We start from the raw sequence: 20,876 nt of genomic DNA on the forward strand, positions 1-20,876 counted from the left end.
TCTTCCATGCCACTTACTCATTCTAAAGCACTTTAAACCCATACCATCCATTTCAGCATAATTCCTGCTTGACCTAAACTGCAGGGATGTAAGGAGTGAAAGGGGTGCGTTTAGTAAAGTGTTAGAACAGATTATGATGGGAGAGTAAGGGAAGGTGTGAAGTAGCAGGCACAAAGCAAACTAGGCCTTCTGTTTCTAGTGGACCTGCTATACCTAGGAGGAGTTTGTATTTAGATGGTAAAATCGCACATCTTTAAATGACTCAACCATAATTAAAGGTGCTAATTGTCATCAGTCACTGTGGCTGGGAATCGTGTAACAATCTGTTCAAGAAATAGTTGTTTCAGCTGCATAAAGATGTCCTGTTTATAGTTGAGACTTGGCACTGGGACATAAAGAACAACACAGTTAAGTGCTTGAGTGTTGGGAAGAAGGATGATTTTTGATAAACAAAATCTGGAAATCTGTCAGTCCCACAGATGCATCGGTATTGTACTTTTTTGATATTCCTGACTTGCAGGCCAGTTTTATATCTCTTTCAAGCTTTTGTGAATGCTGAAACAAAGGAAAAGCTTTTTCAGATCCTTTCTCCCAAAACCACAAGTGAAAGAATTGCCTTTTTCACTTCCTCCAGCAAAAGTCTTCGTTGAATGTACTTTAGACACTATGAAGAATATGTAAATGCCTTCTTTTGAAAAACATTTTCCACTGGCTTAAGTGCTCCTTTATTTCATGAAAATGGACTTCTATCATATATGAATGAAACTTCAGTCTTTAGTGAATCTTAGGAATTCTTTCCCCTTCTTTAAAGACAAAGGATGAAAAGAGAAGAAAACTAGGTAACTGCTGATTTGTTAGTGGAAACTATTACATTGTTAGTTGTTTGTAGCAGTGGAAGTAAACTTAAGTGATGCTTGAGCACTGCAGCTGTACATAACTTCCAAAGACTCAGAAATACAAAATTTGCTTCTTAATGTTCTTCCTGTGGAATATTATTCTAAGTGTAGGTTCGTAGCTCCAAGTCCACTTAACTCAAGCATGGCTTTCTTGCTGCTTCCAGAAGATCATCAGCCCAACTTACTGGCAAAACAAACATCTGGAAAATGTGATGTCAGTGTTCACTGTAAAGCTAATACATATTCCTCATTTTGTAAAATGCATGTTAAGTGTCAACGATATGCCTAGTCTTCTGTTGTGCTTTGCTGGTGGAATATGTCTTCTAAAAGGAGTGAGTGTTACAGGGCTGAGGGCAAGGTCTGTAAATCTGACGAGAACAAATTAATGCTCTGCCTATTCTCCTCTTCAAACTGTTGTGTGAATTTGTCTTTCTGCAGTCCCTAAAGCTCCAGAGATAGATATAGCAGCATGTCTGGTTGCTGATAACTGTGTAACAGTATCATGGAGAATGTCTGAAGAAGACAGCAGGATTGATCATTTTGTACTGGAGTATAGGAAAACCAACTTTGATGGGCTTCCTCGATTAAAAGATGAACAGCCATGGGAAGTGATAGACTATATTAAAGCTACTGAATATACGTTATCAGGTATGGGCTTTTTATACTTCAAAACTGGTAACATTGATAAAACTATACTTGAAACTTTTGCAAAATACCAATTATTCTATATGTAATAAATCTTCCATTGTTTCGTGTTGCTCTTAGGTGCTTTGTATGATATTGACCCTGCATTTAGTTATGAGTTTGAAGTTTCATAAAATGTCATGTGTTAAATAAAGTTCACCAGTGTTTAAGCTTTTCTCCAGACTGCTATAAATGGAAAACAGCTATGTGGAATAGATTTTAGGCTTATAAAAATTGTCAGAAATTAATTTCAATTCATGTTTCTACATGTTCACTTTTTAGGTCTGAAATTTGATACAAAGTACATGAACGTAAGAGTACAAGCTTGCAACAAAGCCATAGCAGGGGAATACTCTGATCCTGTGACTCTGGAAACCAAAGGTAAAATCTGGAAGACTGGTAACTTCAGATGTGGTGAAAGCCCTGAGCTTACTGTTCTCCCTTCATAAAGGAACTTGTATGTTCAGTCTGCTTCTGCATGAGCACTGCTGAAACATGTGCCATGAGTGAAAACCAAAACAACCATTCAAACTCTAAAACTGAGGTAGTGATGTAGCTTTCTTCAACAGAGCTTGATAGTGGTTGTTTTGAACTGTGAATTGACAGCTTCGTGTGCACTACGTCATGCCAACAAATAGCAAGAGGATATAAATATTGTAGCTGAGCATCAGTAGGACTCTTAGGGCATCTAAAGAGTTGGTGCGTACTTGACTGGTTATTGGTACTAAGCATGTGACAGGTAATAGCTTTCTGTAAATAGAAAGAGCTGAATGGGATTTCTTTGACTTTATAGTTATAGATTCTAATCACTGTCAATATTAAAAAAATAATTCCAGATTGCTACAGTTAAGTCATTGTGTTACAGATCAGTTAGTCTGACAATGGTGGCTTCCAAACATGGCATTCTAAATAAACTAAAAGAAAAATTTCTTGGAAGTGAGATTTTGTGACAGAATACAAATAAACTATTATAGTGGAAATAATGATCCTGAGACTTTAATTATAGCCAAACCTGTAGCATAAATGGCAAAATGACCGATGTGAACAGGGTAATTAAAATAAAAATAATGTTAACTTTATAAAAACAAAGCTATGTGCAATTTGCATGAGCTGATGTGCTTTCTGGTAGTTTTCTAAAGTGCTTTTAATATTCTTAAGCAATAGTCACTGTCAGATGTGTAGTATCCATTTAATAGCCACTTAACACTTCTTACATCAGTACTAGAAAAACAATTCTGATTTTGATTGTTTGGGCAGTTACCATGCTTTCTGTTAAAAATATTTTTGTTGTTATTTCTGTATGAACATGTAGTTCACTTTCTTTAATAACTGGCCCGTGGAAACTCAGTATCCTCATCCATATGTTCACCTTATTATTTTCAGATTTGTGTACTGCTGAGTTCTAAACTATTAAAATCCCACATATACTTCCTTTCAGAATCAGACTAATATCTGGTGGCATTAGGACACTTACAGAATAGTCTGTAAGTAAACGTCTTCCGGGAACTTGGCATCTTGTATTAGTTTTGTTTTCTTGGAGTTTTCTTGGATTAGAGCAGTGACAGGCTCTAATTGACAGGCCTGAAATGATATGTATGACCCATGGATGATTAATATTCCGTTGCTATTTGCATTGCGCAGTGTGTAACTTTCCACATTGCTATCATCAATAGAGTTGTACTGTGTTATTGCTGATAAATAAGAGTGTGAGAAAGTGTTTCATTATCAGTACAGTTGTTCTGTGTGAAAGGAGGACTAGGGAGAATATTCAGTCCCTATTGGATGCAGAAGGAACAACAGTGACAGTGGATAAGGACAAGGCTGAGGTACTTAATGCCTTCTTTGCCTCAGTCTTTAATAGCAAGGAAAGTTGTTCCCTCTGTGTACAAACCCAGGAGTTAGAGGAGCAGAATGAGGCTCCCATGATCCAAGAGGAGGCGGTTAGAGACTTGCTTGCCCAGCTAGACACCCACAAGTCTATGGGGCCGGATGGGATCCACCCAAGAGGATTGAAGGAGCTGGCAGATGTCCTTTCCAAAACCCTTTCCATCATCTTCCAGCAGTCCTGGCCAACTGGGGAAGTTCCACTAGACTGCAGGCTGGCTAATGTTGTGCTCTTCTACAAGAAGGGTTGCAGGGAGGATCCGGGGAACTACAGGCCTGTCAGTCTGACCTCAGTGCCGGGAAAGTCATGGAACGGGTAATCTTGAGTGCTATCATGAAGCACATGCAAGAGAACCGGGTGATCAGGCCCAGTCAGCATGGGTTTACAAAAGGCAGATCTTGCCAAACTAACCTGATCACCTTCTATGACAAAGTGACTTGACTACTGGATGGGGGAAAGGCTGTGGATGTAGTCTTCTTGGACTTCAGTAAAGCCTTTGACACAGTTTCTCACAGCATTCTGCTTCAGAAACTGTCAGCCTCTGGCCTGGACAGGCGCACACTCTCATGGGTTGAAAACTGGTTGGATGGCCGGGCCCAGAGAGTGGTGGTAAAGGGAGTTAACTCCAGCTGGAGGCCAGTTACAAGTGGGGTTCCTCAGGGCTCAGTGCTGGGTCCAGCCCTGTTCAATGTCTTTATCAATGACCTGGATGAAGGCATTGAGTGCACCCTCAGCAAGTTTGTGGATGACACTAAGCTGGGTGGAAGCGTGGATCTGCTGGAGGGTAGGGAGGCTCTGCAAAGGGATCTGAACAGGCTGGACTGCTGGGCTGAGGCCAATGGCATGAGGTTCAACAAGGCCAAATGCTGGGTCCTGCACTTGGGGCGCAACAACCCTATGCGGTGCTACAGAATGGGGGAAGAGTGGCTGGAGAGCTGCACAGAGGAGAAGGACCTGGGGGTGTTGGTTGACAGCTGACTGAACATGAGCCAGCAGTGTGCCCAGGTGGCCAAGAAGGCCAATGGCATCTTGGCTTGTATCAGAAACGGTGTGACCAGTAGGTCCATGGAGGTTCTTCTCCCTCTGTACTCGGCACTGGTGAGACCGCACCTTGAGTACTGTGTTCAGTTCTGGGCCCCTCACCACAAGAAGGATGTTGAGGCTCTGGAGCGTGTCCAGAGAAGAGCAGTGAAGCTGGTGAGGGGGCTGGGGAACAAGTCTTACAAGGAGCAGCTGAGAGAGCTGGGGTTGTTTAGCCTGGAGAAGAGGAGGCTGAGGGGAGACCTTATTACTCTCTACAACTACCTGAAAGGAGGTTGTGGAGAGGAGGGAGCTGGCCTATTCTCCCAAGTGACAGAGGACAGGACAAGGGCGAATGGCCTGAAGCTTTGCCAGGGGAGGTTCAGGCTGGATATCAGAAAAAAATTCTTCACAGAAAGAGTCATTGGGCACTGGAACAGGCTGCCCAGGGAGGTGGTTGAGTCACCTTCCCTGGAGGTGTTTAAGGAATGGGTTGATGAAGTGCTTAGGGACATGGTTTAGGGAGTGTTAGGAATGGTTGGACTCGATGATCCAGTGGTTCCTTTCCAACCTGGTGATTCTATGAAAGAGGAGAGCTGGACAGGAATGTTGCGTTTCTACAGCCGTTTATCTGAAAGATAAGAAATACTCGGCTGCTTTCTCCTCTCCTGGGACCTTGGCCATGTTCTAGAAGGGAGAGTAGTAAGCAGCTGGGGCCAGACTCCGCATTTTAGGGTGGTGTATTTTGTTTGTTTGATGGTATAAAGGTTAGGCCCCTCACAGCAAGGGTTGGGACACCTCAGTCACAGGTGGACACACTGGGTGATTTCCCAATTGCCTCTCCAAATCCACGCTGTGAAAAAGAAAGGGCCCCCCCCCAGCAACTGTAGATATGGATGATGTTAAAGCAATTAGTTATTAGTAATTTATTTCTCTTAATCACTGTACTTTTCTCTTATTGCAGTGATTAGACACATTGCCTTTACAAGCTGTTACTGTTAACTTGTGGTCAATCACTACTAATCATTTGTCTGTCATGCCATAATAACTTGAGTAAAACTTGATTTCACAAAGTTTGGGCCTTCGTGGTGATTAGAAAGAGGGCCCTAAGTATTTGAGAGTTTGAGGACTCTTATGATGTATGTTTCTAAAAGTGAATGATTTCATGAAGTATATGAGAGTTTGGGGGTTTTATGATGATTTTGCTAAAAGTCTCTTTGTGGTAAAACATGGACTTGGCTGCAGCAAATACCAAGTCTCTTCTAGTTGCATACATCCTCTACTCTTCTTGTATTTGTAATTGACCTCTCATTTCAACTCTGTCTGCCTGTGTGTGCTGTGCTGTCTATTTAGTATTCTCAAAGTTTGCAGTCCTTATTAATCATAAGCACCTTGTTGAAGAATCAGTATTGCAGAGCATGGAAAATAAGCATACCTTTTCAAATAATTCGTGATTATAAGAATCTAGGGAGTAGGCTACAACGAGCAGAAAGCACCAGCTGAATTTAGTTACTGATATTGCAGCATTACAAAGATGAAAAACCTTACTTTGTAATCTATACACTGAAGGTAGATAGTTGGGCTTTGTTTAAAGGGCTTGTTACATTGATTACAAGCATCACACTAAAAAGCTGATGTTTCTATTGAGTTGAATGGTGCTGTGCTTTAATTTCATTACTGCTTCTGTAATTTTCGATGAATAGCCACTGTTGGGAGAGAGCATTTATACCATTTCACCATTTTGCATTTTGTCTTGACCAGCATTTGTGTTCAGTTTGGACGGTACTTCATCTCATATGAACTTGAAAGTTGAAGATACGTATGTTGAATGGGATCCTACAGGAGGCAAAGGCCAAGAAAAAATAAAAGGGAAGGAAAATAAAAGCAGGTAAGAATTGTTATGTAAATGTTTACATTGCCTGAGATGTCTCATCTGGCAATTAAGGGAAGGGGGCAGAAGGGAATTAAATCACTGGAAGACAGTGGGACACCAGAGGAATTTTCACTCAGAAATCTCACTGGAATAAATTTAAATTTTTTCTTTCCCTTACCCTGTCACACAGATGTGGAGGCTATTTATAGAAGCTATTAGAAATGTATCTTAATCATTTAACAGAATTTAAGTCTTTTTAAAATACATTAGTTAGGGTAACATTCCAGGTACTGAAATAACTCGTAGATATGGTGGCTTGACCTTGGCTAGCCACCAAGTGCCTACCAACCTGCTCTATTACTTCCTGTCTTCAACTGGACAGTAAGAGAAAAAATATGATGAAGGGCTTATGGGTTGAGATAAAGACAGTGATATCACTCCACCATTACTGTTGTGGGCAAAACAGACTACTTGAGGAAATTGAAATTTATTTATTGCCAATCAAAAGTTGGAGTAGGATAATGAGAAATGAGAACAAATATTAAATTACCTTCCTCCCACTCATCCCTTCATCCCAAACTCCACTTCACTCCCAACTCCTCTACCTTGAGCAGCACAGGGGGACAGGTAATGGGAGTGCAGTGAGTGCATAATGCATTGTCTATGTTCCCTCCTCCTCATGCTCTTCCACTGCTCCAGTATGGGTTTCCACCATGGGACACAATCCTTCACAAACTGCTGCAGCTTGGGTCCCTTCCACAGGGTGCAGTCCTTCTGGAACAGATTGCTCTAGCATAGGTCTCACATGAGGCCACAGGAACCACTGGCAAATCATCTCTGGTGTGGATTTGCCATGGGCTGCAGCTTCCTTCGGGGCACATCCACCTGCCCCAGTGTGGGGTTCTTGATGGGCTGAAGGGTAGCTACATTCTCACTCAGCTACTCTTGCACACCATTTTTTACTCTGTCAAATACATTACCATGGAGGCACCACCACACTACCACAGTCACTGATGAGCTCAGCTTTGGCCAGTGTCAGGTCCATCTTAGAGCTGGCAGAAACTGGCTCTGTCTGAGATGGGAGCAGCTTCTGGCATCTTCTTACAATGTCTACCCCTGTAGCCCCTCCTTACCACCAAAATCTTGCCACGTTGTACTGGTTTTGGCTGGACTAGAGTTAATTTTCTTTGTGGTAGCTGGTAAGGAGCTATGTTCTGGCTTTGTGCTGAAAATGGTGTTGATAACACAGAGCTGTATTCATTACTGCTGAGCAGTGTTTACACAGAATAAGGCCTTTTCTGCTTTTCACTTCACCCCACCAGTGAGCAGGCTAGGGGTGCACAAGGAGTTGTGAGGGGATCCCAGCTGGAACAGTTGAACCCAACTGACCAAGCAGAGTTATGATGTTTGTCTTCCCAAGTAACTGTTAAGTGTGATGAAGCGCTGCTTTCCTGAAGATGGTTGAACACCTGCCTGCTAGTGGGAAAATAGTGAATGAATTCCTTATTTTGGTTTGCTTGCATGTGCGGCTTATACTTTACCTATTGAACTGTCTTTGTCTCAACCCACAAGTGTTCTTACTTTTATTCTTCTAGTTCTCTACCCATCCCATTGGGAAGAGTGAGTGAGCAGCTGCGTGGGGCTTAACTGCCAGCTGGTGTTAAACCATGACCCATGTAGATGTGATACAGTAGATAAAGAAAATGTCAGCAAGAAACTGATTTAATTCTCTGTTTAGTAGTGTTGCAGGTCAGTATTGGTGAGTAGGCAGCTTTTCTACTATAGAAAATAAGAGCTGCCTGATTAGTGTTGTTGAAAAAGCAAAGGTTAAATAGCATTGGTACTATAGGTAGTTTTTTTCATTATCTCATAACGCTCATTGGTTGAGGGAAAGGCACTGATATTACAAATGAGATAATGGAATGTAATTCTTGTAAAATGGGCAGCACTAAATGTATTTAGCAACTGTTTCCATCTAGAAAAAGCACTTAAGTAACTTCAACAGAATTCTTGGTAGATTGTCAAGTGTTAGGCACTCGGATGTGTACTTTAGAATCTTGAATAAATACAGTTCAAACAACATCACTAGATTGGTCTACTCTTGCTAATCCTTCAGTATATCCAAGGATGAAGGAAATATTAACTCACTAGGCCTCTATTCCAGGCCACCTTGGTGTGAAAGAAGGAATATCCTGATAGCTGACTGGAACTTCCTGTGGTGCTATGAGTACCAGGTACCTCTCAGCTATCAGTGTTCACTTTCTGAGAAAAGTCTGCCTTGATCTTCTCTGTACATTCCTGTTATGTCGTTGAAAACAGCAATTAGCTCTTGTCTTCCTGAGGCTAAGCAAACCAAATTGTCTTGTTGGCTCTCCGCTAGACTTGCTTAGCGTGTCAGGGTATAGTCCTGAGGAGCTCAGACCCTGGACACAGAACTTCAGGCACGGTCTGACAAGTGCCGAATCAAGCAGAATGGTTGCTTGCTTTGGCCTCCTCATTGCTTTGTTGTAGCTACAGCCCAGGATGTGGTTAACTAGCTCTGCTCCAAGGGCACAGTGCAGTGTGTTGTCCACCAAGACTCCCAGCTGCCTCTGCAGAATCACTCTTCGCTCAGTTGTCCCCCAGCCTGTCCTGTTGTGAGGGCTTCTCATCTGCAGAACACTACCCATAACTGTGAGCCTGGTGTTCAACTGCTTCTGTACACAGCTTATAGCCTACTACCCATTCCATGTCTCGCCTCTTGGGTTTTGGAGATACTGTGTGGGAATGGGTCAAAAGCTTTGCTAAAGTTAAGTTGTAAATGGTGTCTGTTGCTCTTGCCTGGTCCACAGAGCTGGCTAGTACTTCCTCAAATACAATTGACTTTCAGCGTGTGGTTTTCATTATAAGGAGTGCTGCTTGAGAAAATATACGATCAAATACCTTCCCTCTGGGCATATACTGCCAGAAGCACAGTAGAATAAGTTTTAGCAGCATCTTGAAAAGGGGGATAATTTACTCTGGGAATCTTACTGTAGGATGGTGGTTTAATGACTACTTATTTCTGTTGACAGTGGCCAGAATTCTCCTCTGAAGAGCAATAGAAGGTGATAACATACCTTTTATTCCTAGGATCTAGCACTTAGTTTTGCTGGCAGACTATGCTACTTTCCTTTGCTTGATGTAGTGAGAAATAAATCTAATAGCCTTTATCAGTAACAGTACACACATGCTTTTAAAAATTATTTAGAAGTTTGATTTGGATTCATAGAGGTTTGTATGTATTTTCCAGTGACTGGAAATGAAACGTGTGTCCTCGTGGTTGTGATGCTGTTAAAACCTGAAATTGAACTAAATTAAACTATTAAGCATTATTATTCCTAATTGTATTAGATTTCCCCTATCTACCAAAAATTCAGCTTCCTTCTTGTGTTCCCCTAGCCTTATTTTAACCAATGGATCTGCTAGGGTAAATGCCCCAGATCCCCGTCAGTCCATATTCGTTGCTGCTATCACTGCCTGGGGACCCTCTTGAAACATCATCCAGTTCCAGCCAGCTCTCTTCCTCTTTATCTGGTTCTTTTCCTGTTATCTATTTAGTAGGCAACAATCGTAACCATAAGATGAGAATATCTGGTCACTGAGTAGTAGAAGAAATGCATCAGTTACTATACCAGCTAGCAAGGACTGTGATGTCTTGGAAAACAGGCACCAAACTGACTTTCTTCTCTAAAGTTGCCTGCCTTTGCCTATTGGAAGGGAGACTTAAGCACTGTGTGGGGAAGGAAGAACTGTTTTTCAAATTTATATGCCAAATATCTGTTGTCATTGTCTGAACTGTTAAAGGCTGTTAGATTTTGAGTAGACACAGCTCTCATAGCGGCCATTTACAGAACACTTGAACAAAATAAGTGATGCTAAGGACATTTTAATGTCTTCCTAACTTTGAGAAAATACTGGAAAAGCACCTCTATTTTTCTTATGACGATTCTCTAGATGGCCACATTGCTTTTTGCAAAACTCATTTTTACTGAATCTAATAGAAACATTTCAGCAGCTTTTGTTGGAAGCGTGAGTGGACGATCTGTGATGCACTTGAAGCCGGAGGGAATCTGCAAAGAATGACGGTTCCCCTTGAAATTATGCTTTAATTCTTGGCTTTGCTTTTTTTTTTTCCCCCCATGCTATCACTTGTTACCTTTTTCTTTGGTAAGTAAACTACACCTTCTTCCCTGTTAACAAAATTCAAAAGCATTTGTGGTGGTGCATCTGCACGCTTACTCCTTCCTGTAACTCTGTCAAGCACTTTAGAAGCTAACCTGTCTTCTCATCAGTACTGGCACATATACGTGTTGTTAAATGTTGATGCTAAAGTAGGCCACCTTTTCATCAATGATTCCTTGTAGAATTCTGTAATTGGAATGAAACGGAACTGGTCATGAAGATGAACCAGAGATTCTGGCATACTTATGAATGCTAGCTTTACAATGCTCAGCTTTCGATTACTGTGTGACTTTATTCTAATGAAGGTATGAGGCAAAAAGGACATTTTCTAACCAGTTATGAAAGGGTACTTGAGAACAATGCTGGAAAAATTGAAATCAGTGTTGAGTGAATCGGAAAGAAAACAAGTTAAATGTCACTGTATTAGTAAGAGATTTAAGTAGCAATTAGCTTTATCAAACTGTAGCCGAAGGCAAGGTTGGAGAGAACACTTGTGCATGGTACGTCTCTCATGTGCTTATTTCTCACGTGTTTATTTCAGAGTCTTTATGTTATACTTCTGATTTATTTTTTTTTGTCAATGAAATTAAACCGAACTCCGTACCTGTTTCTGAGATAGAAAAAACTTCATTTTGTTTAATGGTTAAATTGCTAGGAATTATTTCTGAGGGCATATCTGAGGTAATATGAAACATTTGAAAACCTCACTAGGTTAAAATTATTCCTCTATGCAACCGATTGCTCATAAAAATATTCTGCAGAGCAAAGCATGTCTTCGTTGATTTTGCTATTGCCTCCTTACAATACTTTTGAAAGGTGTCATTAGAAAATATAAGCCTTTCTTGATTGGGATTAGACTTCTAAATTTTATGACTCTTGAGGAGCTGCTGTGTGCTTCTCAGCATAATGTATTGTGACATAATTTTTTTTTTCTAGTTTTTGATAGAGTTAATATAATCAAATAGAATCCCCGTCCTTCAATATACTTTTTTGGTGCTTGATCCTCTTTTTGACAACAGTTGTGATGCATTAAACTCTACAAGTCTAATTTAATCTCTTTTGATATAAATTATGTTTAGATTTATGTCTAACACAGATATCTAACAAGTTATAAACACTTGAGTTTTGTCATCTTTAGTGTGTGCATTTTGCAAGAAGATCACAATTTTGTTTGTTTCATTCTTCATTAGGTTATGGTTTTTCCTTTGATTTCAGTCATTGCTTACATAAGCCACACATGTGCTGAAACACATACCTTTAACACAGCTGATGTTATGTTCCCATTCACTGATATTTGAATTTCATTGAAAATTAGACATTTTGGCATTTAATATCAGCAGTGTATTTGTACTTATCTGATTGTTGTAGCTGATCTACAAGACTTACTAGAAATCTTAAGTGGAAAATCAGAAAGGTTTCTCTGTTGTACTGGCAATCCCTGTTTTATACAGTTATTCACTCTAACCATGTGCCACATGTGCTTTTTTCTTCCTGTCTACTCTCAGCTGCCTCTGAGTTTGTTTGTGACAATAGCTTGCGTTTTGTTCTGGCTGTGGTCTCTCCTCGCTGCATTTTTGTGCATGCATGCTGTTAGAGCTGTTAAATGGCTGAACTACTGTGTCCTTTTGATAGCGTCTGTGTGTCCGTTGTACCCTGACTCAAGAAAACTTGTTTGAGTGTGCATTTCTGGAATTCCATCCAAATCTTGAATGATTCATTTCTTCCTAGAAGTGGTGCACCGTCTCCAAAGAGGACCCCTATTAGCACAAGATCCCCAGCAAGGAGGAGCAGAGATCATTTTACTGGTGAATCATATACAGTGTTGGGTAAGGTAAACTTTACTTCTGTTAGGGATGTAATGCTATGGAAGGACAAATTGCATAAGAAGATGCGTGGGAAAATGCATGGTTGTTCAAGGCCATGTACTTGATGCTGTCCTGAACAGAGGAAGTTTTGCCAGTGTAACACCAGAGTTTTGTGCTGCATTGTCTTCAAGTCTTTTGAAGCTCTTTATTACAAACCTCTTAATGACTGACATTCAGTGCATTTAAATGTGAATATTAAATGTATCTTGTCTCAGTGAATGTAAGTAAAAACTCTCATAATTCTATTTCATTTATATTTTATTTTATTGTACATTTCTTTACTTATAGTTCAGATTTTTGTGTTTTTAAGCCTTCAGCTTAAAACAGAGAAGACATCACTGGTGCCTATAAGGACGCAAACGTTGTAAGGTACATTTAATTATAGCAACTATATGTGTTTTTTATTTTGATAGGAGACACTGCTATTGAAAGTGGACAGCATTACTGGGAGGTGAGAGCCCAGAAGGACTGCAAATCCTACTGCGTGGGAGTAACATATAGAAACCTGGGGAAATTTGACCAGTTGGGAAAGACTAGTTCAAGCTGGTGCATCCATGTCAACAACTGGCTGCAAACTACGTTTTCAGCAAAACATAATAATAAAACCAAGACTCTAGATATACCTGTTCCGGACAGAATAGGAATATACTGTGACTTTAATGGAGGTAAATTACAGTTTTGAGATTTGGCTAAAAACTTAGCTAGCTGTTCGTGTCAAGTTGAAGAAGTACAACACTAAAGTAGTACATTACTTCCAGATTGATGTAGTCTCTTATTAAAAGAAGGCTTGTAGCTGTTTGTGTAATAGTGTTGGTAATGTCAAATGACCTGAGTTCATCTGTGTGACAGTGCTGCTATCTGAGAATTTTTCAGTCATGTGGATTTAATGTGTTCTAAAAAGCTTTCCCTGGAAGAGAACTGATTTTACAAAAAGTTACACAGAAATAGCATTTAAACGTGTATTTCATATTTGTTTTCTGCTTCTTCTAGGTCAGCTTGCATTTTATAATGCAAACTCAAAGGAGCTGTTACACACCTTCAGAACAAAGTTTACCCAGCCCTTATTACCAGGCTTCATGGTTAGTATCTATTTTTTCAGTTTCTAGTACTGAATTCAGTTTACTCAACATTTTTTTTTTTTTTAAATAAACTCAGAGCACTGGTTTTGGCTGACTAATTTTTAAAAGGGTTTAACTGTTATGTTTTTGATTTCATGTGGTGCTTACAATAGCGCTCCAGTAGAGAACTCAGCACCTGGATGTCTCAGCTATGTACATAAAAGTAATTAAATTTTTGTAGGGTGAATTAATAGCACATTCTGGTAGCTGATAAGCCTGCTACAATAATGGACCTGAACTGATGCAGATAGGAGCCCAAGATGCTGTGAGCTGTCAGAGCAGCTGTCAGGTGCTTCCCTCTGAGATACTGAAATGGCTTTCAAGTCTTTAAAAGCTCAGTGAGATTTTCTTGCCAGTCACGTCATTGTTCTGCGTAACATTTTTCTGGCTCTAAGCTAATCAGTGAAAACTTGCAGCAACTCTAATGACTTAAACCTTGCAAAAATACACATGAAAAACTGCATATTCCTTTTCCTTTAAAGATTAAGTGATCTGTTTAAATAACTAAATTTGGAGGCCTCAGCTGCCTTATAAGGTGCCATCAAGTACTTCGGGAGGAGGGGAGAGGTCTGGGAAAACGTAGGGATCTGGAGGAGATTAGCATGTTAGTTCACACTGCTTAGGCACTGATCTCTAGCATTGCTAAGGCAGTCAGTTCCAAAGGCATCAAAGGAAACCTTTGTATCAGTCTATTTAGTCTACATTTCATACAGCCCTTAGTACTTGATGATAGCAGTCTTACAGACACTACTTGTGTTAGCCTAAACAGTTAAAATAACAATGATGGGTTACTTATTACAAGTCTCAAATTTATTAATAAACGTAGAGATATGTTCTTGCATGTACTCAGTTGTAGAATAGAGGTCACTAGCACCTGTGAAGGTTCTCAAAACTTAATTTTTGTACCGTGCTTATATTGACATAATTCTACCATTTCTTACTAAAACTAAGCACTGCTTTCAGATACTTGAGCATAGGGAGTGTATTGCTTTCCACTATCATTCTAAATACTTGCTGTTAGCACATTGGTCTTCAGAGTTTTCTGATTAGGAGCAAGACTTTTAGTATTAGATCTTAGACTTGGTTATAAAGTTAGTCATAAAGCATAGTATGTGAAGCATAAAAATGAGTGTCTGTGGGATAAGAATATTTTAGAGTGCTGTGACTAGAGAGCAAGAGAGTAGACAAATGCCAGCTGCAGGATAAGTTCTGTGTGGGTTCCATTGCGAGGTGGGAGGCAAGAGATAGAGACATTTTATAACCTTCAGAATATTGATTTTTTTTTTTTTTTTTTTCCCCCTTAGATCTGGTGTGGTGGTCTTACAGTGAGTACTGGATTGCAGGTGCCAAGTGCTATGAAAACACTTCAGAAAAGTGAAAATGGATTGAGTGGTTCAACAAGCAGCCTGAACGATATTGCTTAGTATTGTCTGTCAAAGACTTCTGTTGCTCAATGGTGTTTTTCCTGTGTAGCTGCTACTCACAGAAGCTTGTGAGCAGTGGATTAAAGCGAGTTTGCTACCTACTGCTGATTTAAGACCTGGATGCTGATAGTGCAAAGATTTGTGGCTGAAGTGTTAGGAACCTACTGTGAATCCAGACAGAAATGTCAGACAGAAAACTGAACTGTTGCCTATTTGAAAAATAAGTGGGGAAATCAAGAGCTGTAACTATGTACTTTTCTAATACTGTATTTAAGCATTTTGTTACGGACTTGGATATTAATTTTGTTATGAATATTATTTTCCTAGGAAGAATATAACAGAATTCTTAGCTCTCCTGACATGAATTACTTGATTATATGTTTTATTGTTACTGAGCTTCCCATTGGAACTTGTGATGTCAAAACACGCATTTCAAAAGAATATTGGTTTGCTAGCCTAGCCTGGAAAAGTAGCATAGCTGTATGATTTCAAAATAATATTATAATATGTTGTACGTCTGATATGAAGAAACAGTAAGAGCAGTTTGTTTCCCCTCCCAAATACAAAATCATCCTATTTTCCAGCTCATTTAAATATCATATATTTAGAATTCAGCTTCTGTTTATCACAAGTTACAGAAAATGTAAAAATGTAGAGGTATTTATTCTCCCCAGAGAATACGGGGGACAGGGGGAAGGCTTTTATCTTTCAGTTTTTTCTCAAGGTTAGCTAAGACTTCTCAAATAGAGAAGCCAGAAGTTGGCTTTGGGCAGAAGCAGTACTAAATTTCTGGTGATAGGGCAGTACCCTCTCAGCCTAGGCACACGTTTTTGCTGCCTGTTTTGACTAGCATATTGAGGATTCATGCAACTTTCTGGATGACTAGAGAAGTGTGACATTTGCATGATTTCTCTATCCAATAGCTTTCATATATATATAGCATCCCACTCTTAACTTGCTAGCTTGTACCGTATACTATGTATACATGGCTATGAGACTGGCTTTCAGAGGATCGTATTCTAGAGAATCTCTTTATAAACTCCAATTTAACTAATGCCTTCCCATGTTTTAAGGGCAGGGAGAAAGTGGAAAGTAAGCATATGCTTTGACTGACATACAATCTGCTTTTGGATGTGTGGTTGTATGCTTTCATCTGCAAATCCAGTGAAATGTTGAGCCTTAGTGTTCTGTCATCTCAACTTCTAGTTGGAAGCCTAGTAACGAAAGTCGAATGGTTTGTGTTCCTGGGAGAGATAAAATAAAAATGATGATATATTCTCCGTGGAAAATCTCAGCTTTTCGGTGAGAATTATTTATGTATTATAGACTGTATAAATCTGCTTTCTTCCCTCTAATCAAGTCCTAGGAGCCTAGAAATAGTTTTCAGATATGTGCTTGAATCACTGTTGCCTAACTGAAGATTTTTCCTAATATTACCTGAAAACTGTTCCAAATTCATGATGATAGGGTCCATCATGAATTGGCTCCTTTCCTACAGGGGTGTACTTTTTCTTCTGTATATCTTTTAGTCCGTAAAAACACAACCACCTAATCATGTTAAATCTTGTTAGTATCAACAGGTCTTTTGTCCATCAAGATATTTCACAAGAGGAGAGGAAGTTCCTTGAAAGAACTCTTTATAAGCTGCTTATGATGTTGAGTGGAAAACTTTTTTTCCCCCTAATTTTAATATCTGCTCTAGAATATTTTATTTCTCTTGAGAAATTGTGAAGTTGACAGGACAGTTGAGCACTTAAAAGTTAATGTCATATCTGGAACTTGAGCATCTCTAAATATTTGCATTGTAAACCAAGTTATCTGTAATCACTTTCACAGAGGAAAGTGCAAAGCTATTCCCATTTAACTGCACCTTCCTCAACCAGTTTAGTGGTTTGAGTCTTTAAACAAAGATACTAGATGGTGGGATGGTTCCTAAATGAACAGCATCTGAACGGTTTCACACATTATCCATGGATGTTGTTATTACGCAAATAGTCTGTGTATTAGTCTTTTAATATTTCTTCCTCATTTATTTCCTTTTTACTGCAATGAACACCTGACTGGCAGTTCTAGGGACTCGGCTGCTATGAATTCAGTGGTGCGTGAGGGAGTGAAACTTGCATGCTTGGTGTTTAGAGAGAGGAGGGTTAGGGTGGATGCTTCTTGTTTAGACATCTAAATAGGCTAGTGCCTGTTCACGCTGCCCAGTTGTCAGCTTGATTTCTGGTGTTCAGTACAGTTCCTATTTCAATTTCCCTTTTGGGAAAGAAAGAGAACATTTACATTAATCTAGTATGTAGTGAGAAAGAACCATGAGTTATTTCCAGCCCTACATAAAAGTATTTAAATTATTAAAGTTTTTTTAGGAAGATGTAGTGCAACCTGTAAGGTAAACTTTATATGCGGAGTGTAAACATGGAATTTTCCTTAACGTTTAGAAGAAAGCTTGAAGTATTTCATACTGTGATTTGTGACTTGAAAGTTTAACTTATGTCCTAGATGAACTTAACATATGACTTTTTACCCTCAAAATATGAATTTGTTGTATAATAGTTTGCACTGATGTCAGTTTTTTGCTGCTAACAGCTAGTCCAATTGTTTCTAGTAAATGGGGATATAAAGAATTGCCTTAAGCACTTTAGATTTTTGTTAGACTCTTCTTTTCTTCTGAGCTAGAGTCTGTCTGGTACTGGTATATGGGTGGTATTTTGTTGCAGGTGGTGCACTGTTTATACCTGCAGCTGGAGGGGGGTGCATGCAGCCTGTGAAGTTACTTTCTCCTAGGGGAATCCAATTCAGGGATTGGCGGGGTTGTTCTTTGGCAATGGATTTGGTCTTTTGAAGGTCTGTCGTTTTGCCCAGTATTTAATACTAAGTATAATATGCCTGCTGACTCTGATACTTCTACGAGCCTTTCTGCTCTGGAGTCGATGCTGTTTGGTGTATAGACAGACATTTTCTTCTGTATGACCAAAAGGAGATATTTGTTTTTTAATACGGATTACTGGTAGTCTTTCAGAATTAAATTAACATCAGAATAATATGTAAGGAAACAAAGTCTCTTGAGTTCTTAATGCATCAGAAGACTGTATCTTTCATTATTCCTACGGAAAGCTGTATGACCTGGAGCAAATGATGTTCCTTTTGGAAAGGATGCACCTCCCATATGAGGACAAGCTGAGAGAGTTGGGGTTGTTCAGCCTGGAGAAGAGAAGGTTCCGAGGAGACCTTATAGTGACCTTCCAGTACTTGAAGGGGCTACAGGAAAGCTGGGGAGGGACTCTTTACAAAGGCTTGTAGTGGTAGGACGAGAGGAAATGGGTGTAAATTGGAGAGGGGAAGATTTAGACTGAACATGAGGAATTTCTTCACCCTGAGAGTGGTGAGGCACTGGAACAGGTTACCCAGGGAAGTTGTGAATGCCCTATCCCTGGAGGTGTTCAAGAACAGGTTGGATGAGGCCTTGGGCAGCCTGATCTAGTGGGAGGTGTAATGGGGCAAGGGGATGGAACTGGCTTAAAAAACCACTGTCAAGCACAAAGCAAGAAACAGGAGGTGCGGGGGGCAGTGGCATCGCCAAAACCTCAGACCCACGTGCTGGGGCTGCAGCACGGCTAGGGAAAGTGCAACGGGTGAGGATCACCCACAGTGATGTCACGGAGTGAGGGGTTCCCTTCTCTCCCAGCAGACGATTGTGACCCGTGCCCCTTGGTGCTTGTACCCAGGCACCGAGTTCCACCCAGACGGCTCCTGCCCTCAGTCCAGCCGAGCAGTTGTCGAGGCTGGAGTGTTGTTGTCGTGCTCGTGTCCAACGGCACAGCTACTGGAGGACCTTGCTCAGCCCAACCAGCTAAAGGCTGGCAGGGCACGCAGGAGACGTGCCTGCAGCAGCAGAGGTGAGCTGTGTGGGGATACCTCGCCCTGGGGAGCTGGGAGAGTTCCCTTCTGGAGGAACCTGGGCATTTCCTCCACCCCTACCTTGGCCAGCCCATGACCATGGTCTCTCATCCCCGCCATGGTCTCTCATCCTTTTCCAGTGTGACACCCACTGCTGCAGCGCCGGTGAGAGGCGGCTGTTGAGCATCTCCAGCTCCCCCCAGCCCACCGCAGCAAGCATGGCCACGGAGGCAGTTGACCGCTGTCCAATATGTCTGGACAGCTTGGATGATGCTGCCTACGCGATGCCGTGCCTGCATCGGTTTTGCTACACGTGCATCCTGCGCTGGGCTGAAACCAACACCAGGTGCCCCCTCTGCAGAGGGAGGCTGACCTCCATCTTGCACTCGGTGCAGTCGGACGACAGCTTTGAGGAACAAGTCATCCCACCACCTCTGGAACCATCGGTTGTCGTCCACCCAACACGGGCAGCTCCTGGCCAGCCAGCTGCCCACCATCGTCCAGCAGCATCCCAGCCACCAGCTGCGGGGCCGCTGCCCAGCGTTCCAGGGCGCGGCCTCCAACCCAGCACCTGGGCTGTCCTCTTCCGACAGCACCCAGCTCTGCTCCGACCTCTGGTGCCCTGGCTGCGGAGGGAGATGAGGCGGATCTACGAGGGAAACAGGAGGGAAGCAGCGGCAGCACGAAGGATCATCTTGTCGTGGCTGTGCGTCTTTGGCCCGGATGAGGAAGCCCTGACCCTGATGCTGCAGGCTGTCTTGGGCAGGGACATGGGCAGCTTTGTGCGGCAGCTGATCGACACCACGCTGGCCTGCTGCCGCCAGGCGCTCCAACAGCAGATGGGCCTGAGGAACACCCCTGCCACCCAGGAGCGGGAAGGCAGCCCTGCAGCTGCCCCCAGTGCTGCTGCTGCCCAGGCGGGGTCTCCTGCCCCCACTGCAGCCCCTGCTGTCAGCCCCGACACATCCGAGGCAGAAGAGCTCCCCAGCACCTCGTCAGCTGCCCTCCAAGGGGGTCCCGGCAGCCCCCTCTCCGCACCCATTCCTGCCAACGGGGAGCAAGAAACGCCACGGGAGGAACCAGAGGAGGCTGGAGCAGGACCCTCCACTCCCAGCCGGGGCAGTGAACGCTCCCCTAGGGGGCCCCGGGGAGCCCGGAAGAGGAAAGCCAGCGGCTCCAAGGCCACTTCACCGCCAAACAAGAGGCCAGCCCGGCGGCAACACTAAGAGACTGCCCCACCAGATGGCAAAAACGCAGTCGGACCAACAGCTCGAACACCCACCAGGCCCTGGACCTTGACAAAGGGGTGATGTTGCAGTCCTTGCTGCTGACATCTCTATGCCTTCTCCCAGATTCCCATAGTTTTCCATATAGGCAATAAACTTTGAGCTAATCCCTAAGTTTCTGCCTAGTGTTTCTGCTTCTTGCAACACAGTCATCAGAGGAAATTTCCAGTGGGTTGTGTCCAGACACCGTTCCCTGAGGAGTTTCTCAAACAACTTGCTTCCAAGCTATCAAATCTTTCTCACAGTTCTGAGGTGAGCTAGCCAGGGCCCTTTGGATTTCTTCCACATGAGAGTCTCAGTCTTCCCTACCCTCCTGGCACCTCTTTCTTCCACCTGCTCCGGGGAAAATTCATTCTCCTTAGGCAGAGGTGGCCAGCACACAGGTAGTACAATCACACTGCTTCTCTTCCTGGAAGTTCCAGATTCTATGAGGTTCAGGGCCCCATCTGTTAGTGAATCCAACTTATTAATCCATACTGCTTATCCGACAGCCATTTCCAAAAGACCGACCTCCAATCAGGCAGCCAAGTACAAATGTGAAACCCTGTGTTCTTCAATTCCATCATGAGTGACGAGGGAGAAAAAACACATTTGTGCACAGCCAAACAAGGCGCTTAAAATTAGTCCCATGTATAAAAACAGCCTCGCAGACAGTATAAAGCATTCATAAACTTCTGTATTTACTATTTGCATTGACTGTGCTGAAGTCTGTATACAATGAAAGA

The 20,876-nt window shown here is 41.9% G+C and overlaps 1 protein-coding gene across 5 annotated transcripts in view; it reads left to right on the forward strand.

Annotated features, from left to right (window-relative positions):
• Window positions 1-15,632, forward strand: part of FSD1L (fibronectin type III and SPRY domain containing 1 like) — a 31,239-nt gene extending 15,607 nt beyond the window's left edge. Inside the window, exons 7-14 of one of the 5 annotated variants that reach the window (XM_009564711.2) lie at window positions 1,335-1,544; window positions 1,863-1,961; window positions 6,247-6,373; window positions 9,412-9,444; window positions 12,290-12,387; window positions 12,840-13,091; window positions 13,417-13,505; window positions 14,849-15,632. In XM_009564711.2, the coding sequence (XP_009563006.2) occupies window positions 1,335-1,544; window positions 1,863-1,961; window positions 6,247-6,373; window positions 9,412-9,444; window positions 12,290-12,387; window positions 12,840-13,091; window positions 13,417-13,505; window positions 14,849-14,968 (1,028 nt within the window). In that variant the 3' untranslated portion in view covers window positions 14,969-15,632. Of the gene's footprint in view, window positions 1-1,334; window positions 1,545-1,862; window positions 1,962-6,246; window positions 6,374-9,411; window positions 9,445-12,238; window positions 12,388-12,839; window positions 13,092-13,416; window positions 13,506-14,848 lie in introns of all 5 variants that reach the window. The other 4 variants (XM_054054352.1, XM_054054355.1, XM_054054353.1 and 1 more) reach the window with 4 other exon arrangements.
• Window positions 15,633-20,876: the final 5,244 nt, after the last annotated feature.

Source organism: Cuculus canorus, chromosome Z (assembly GCF_017976375.1).
Source record: "Cuculus canorus isolate bCucCan1 chromosome Z, bCucCan1.pri, whole genome shotgun sequence".
NCBI lineage: Eukaryota > Metazoa > Chordata > Aves > Cuculiformes > Cuculidae > Cuculus > Cuculus canorus.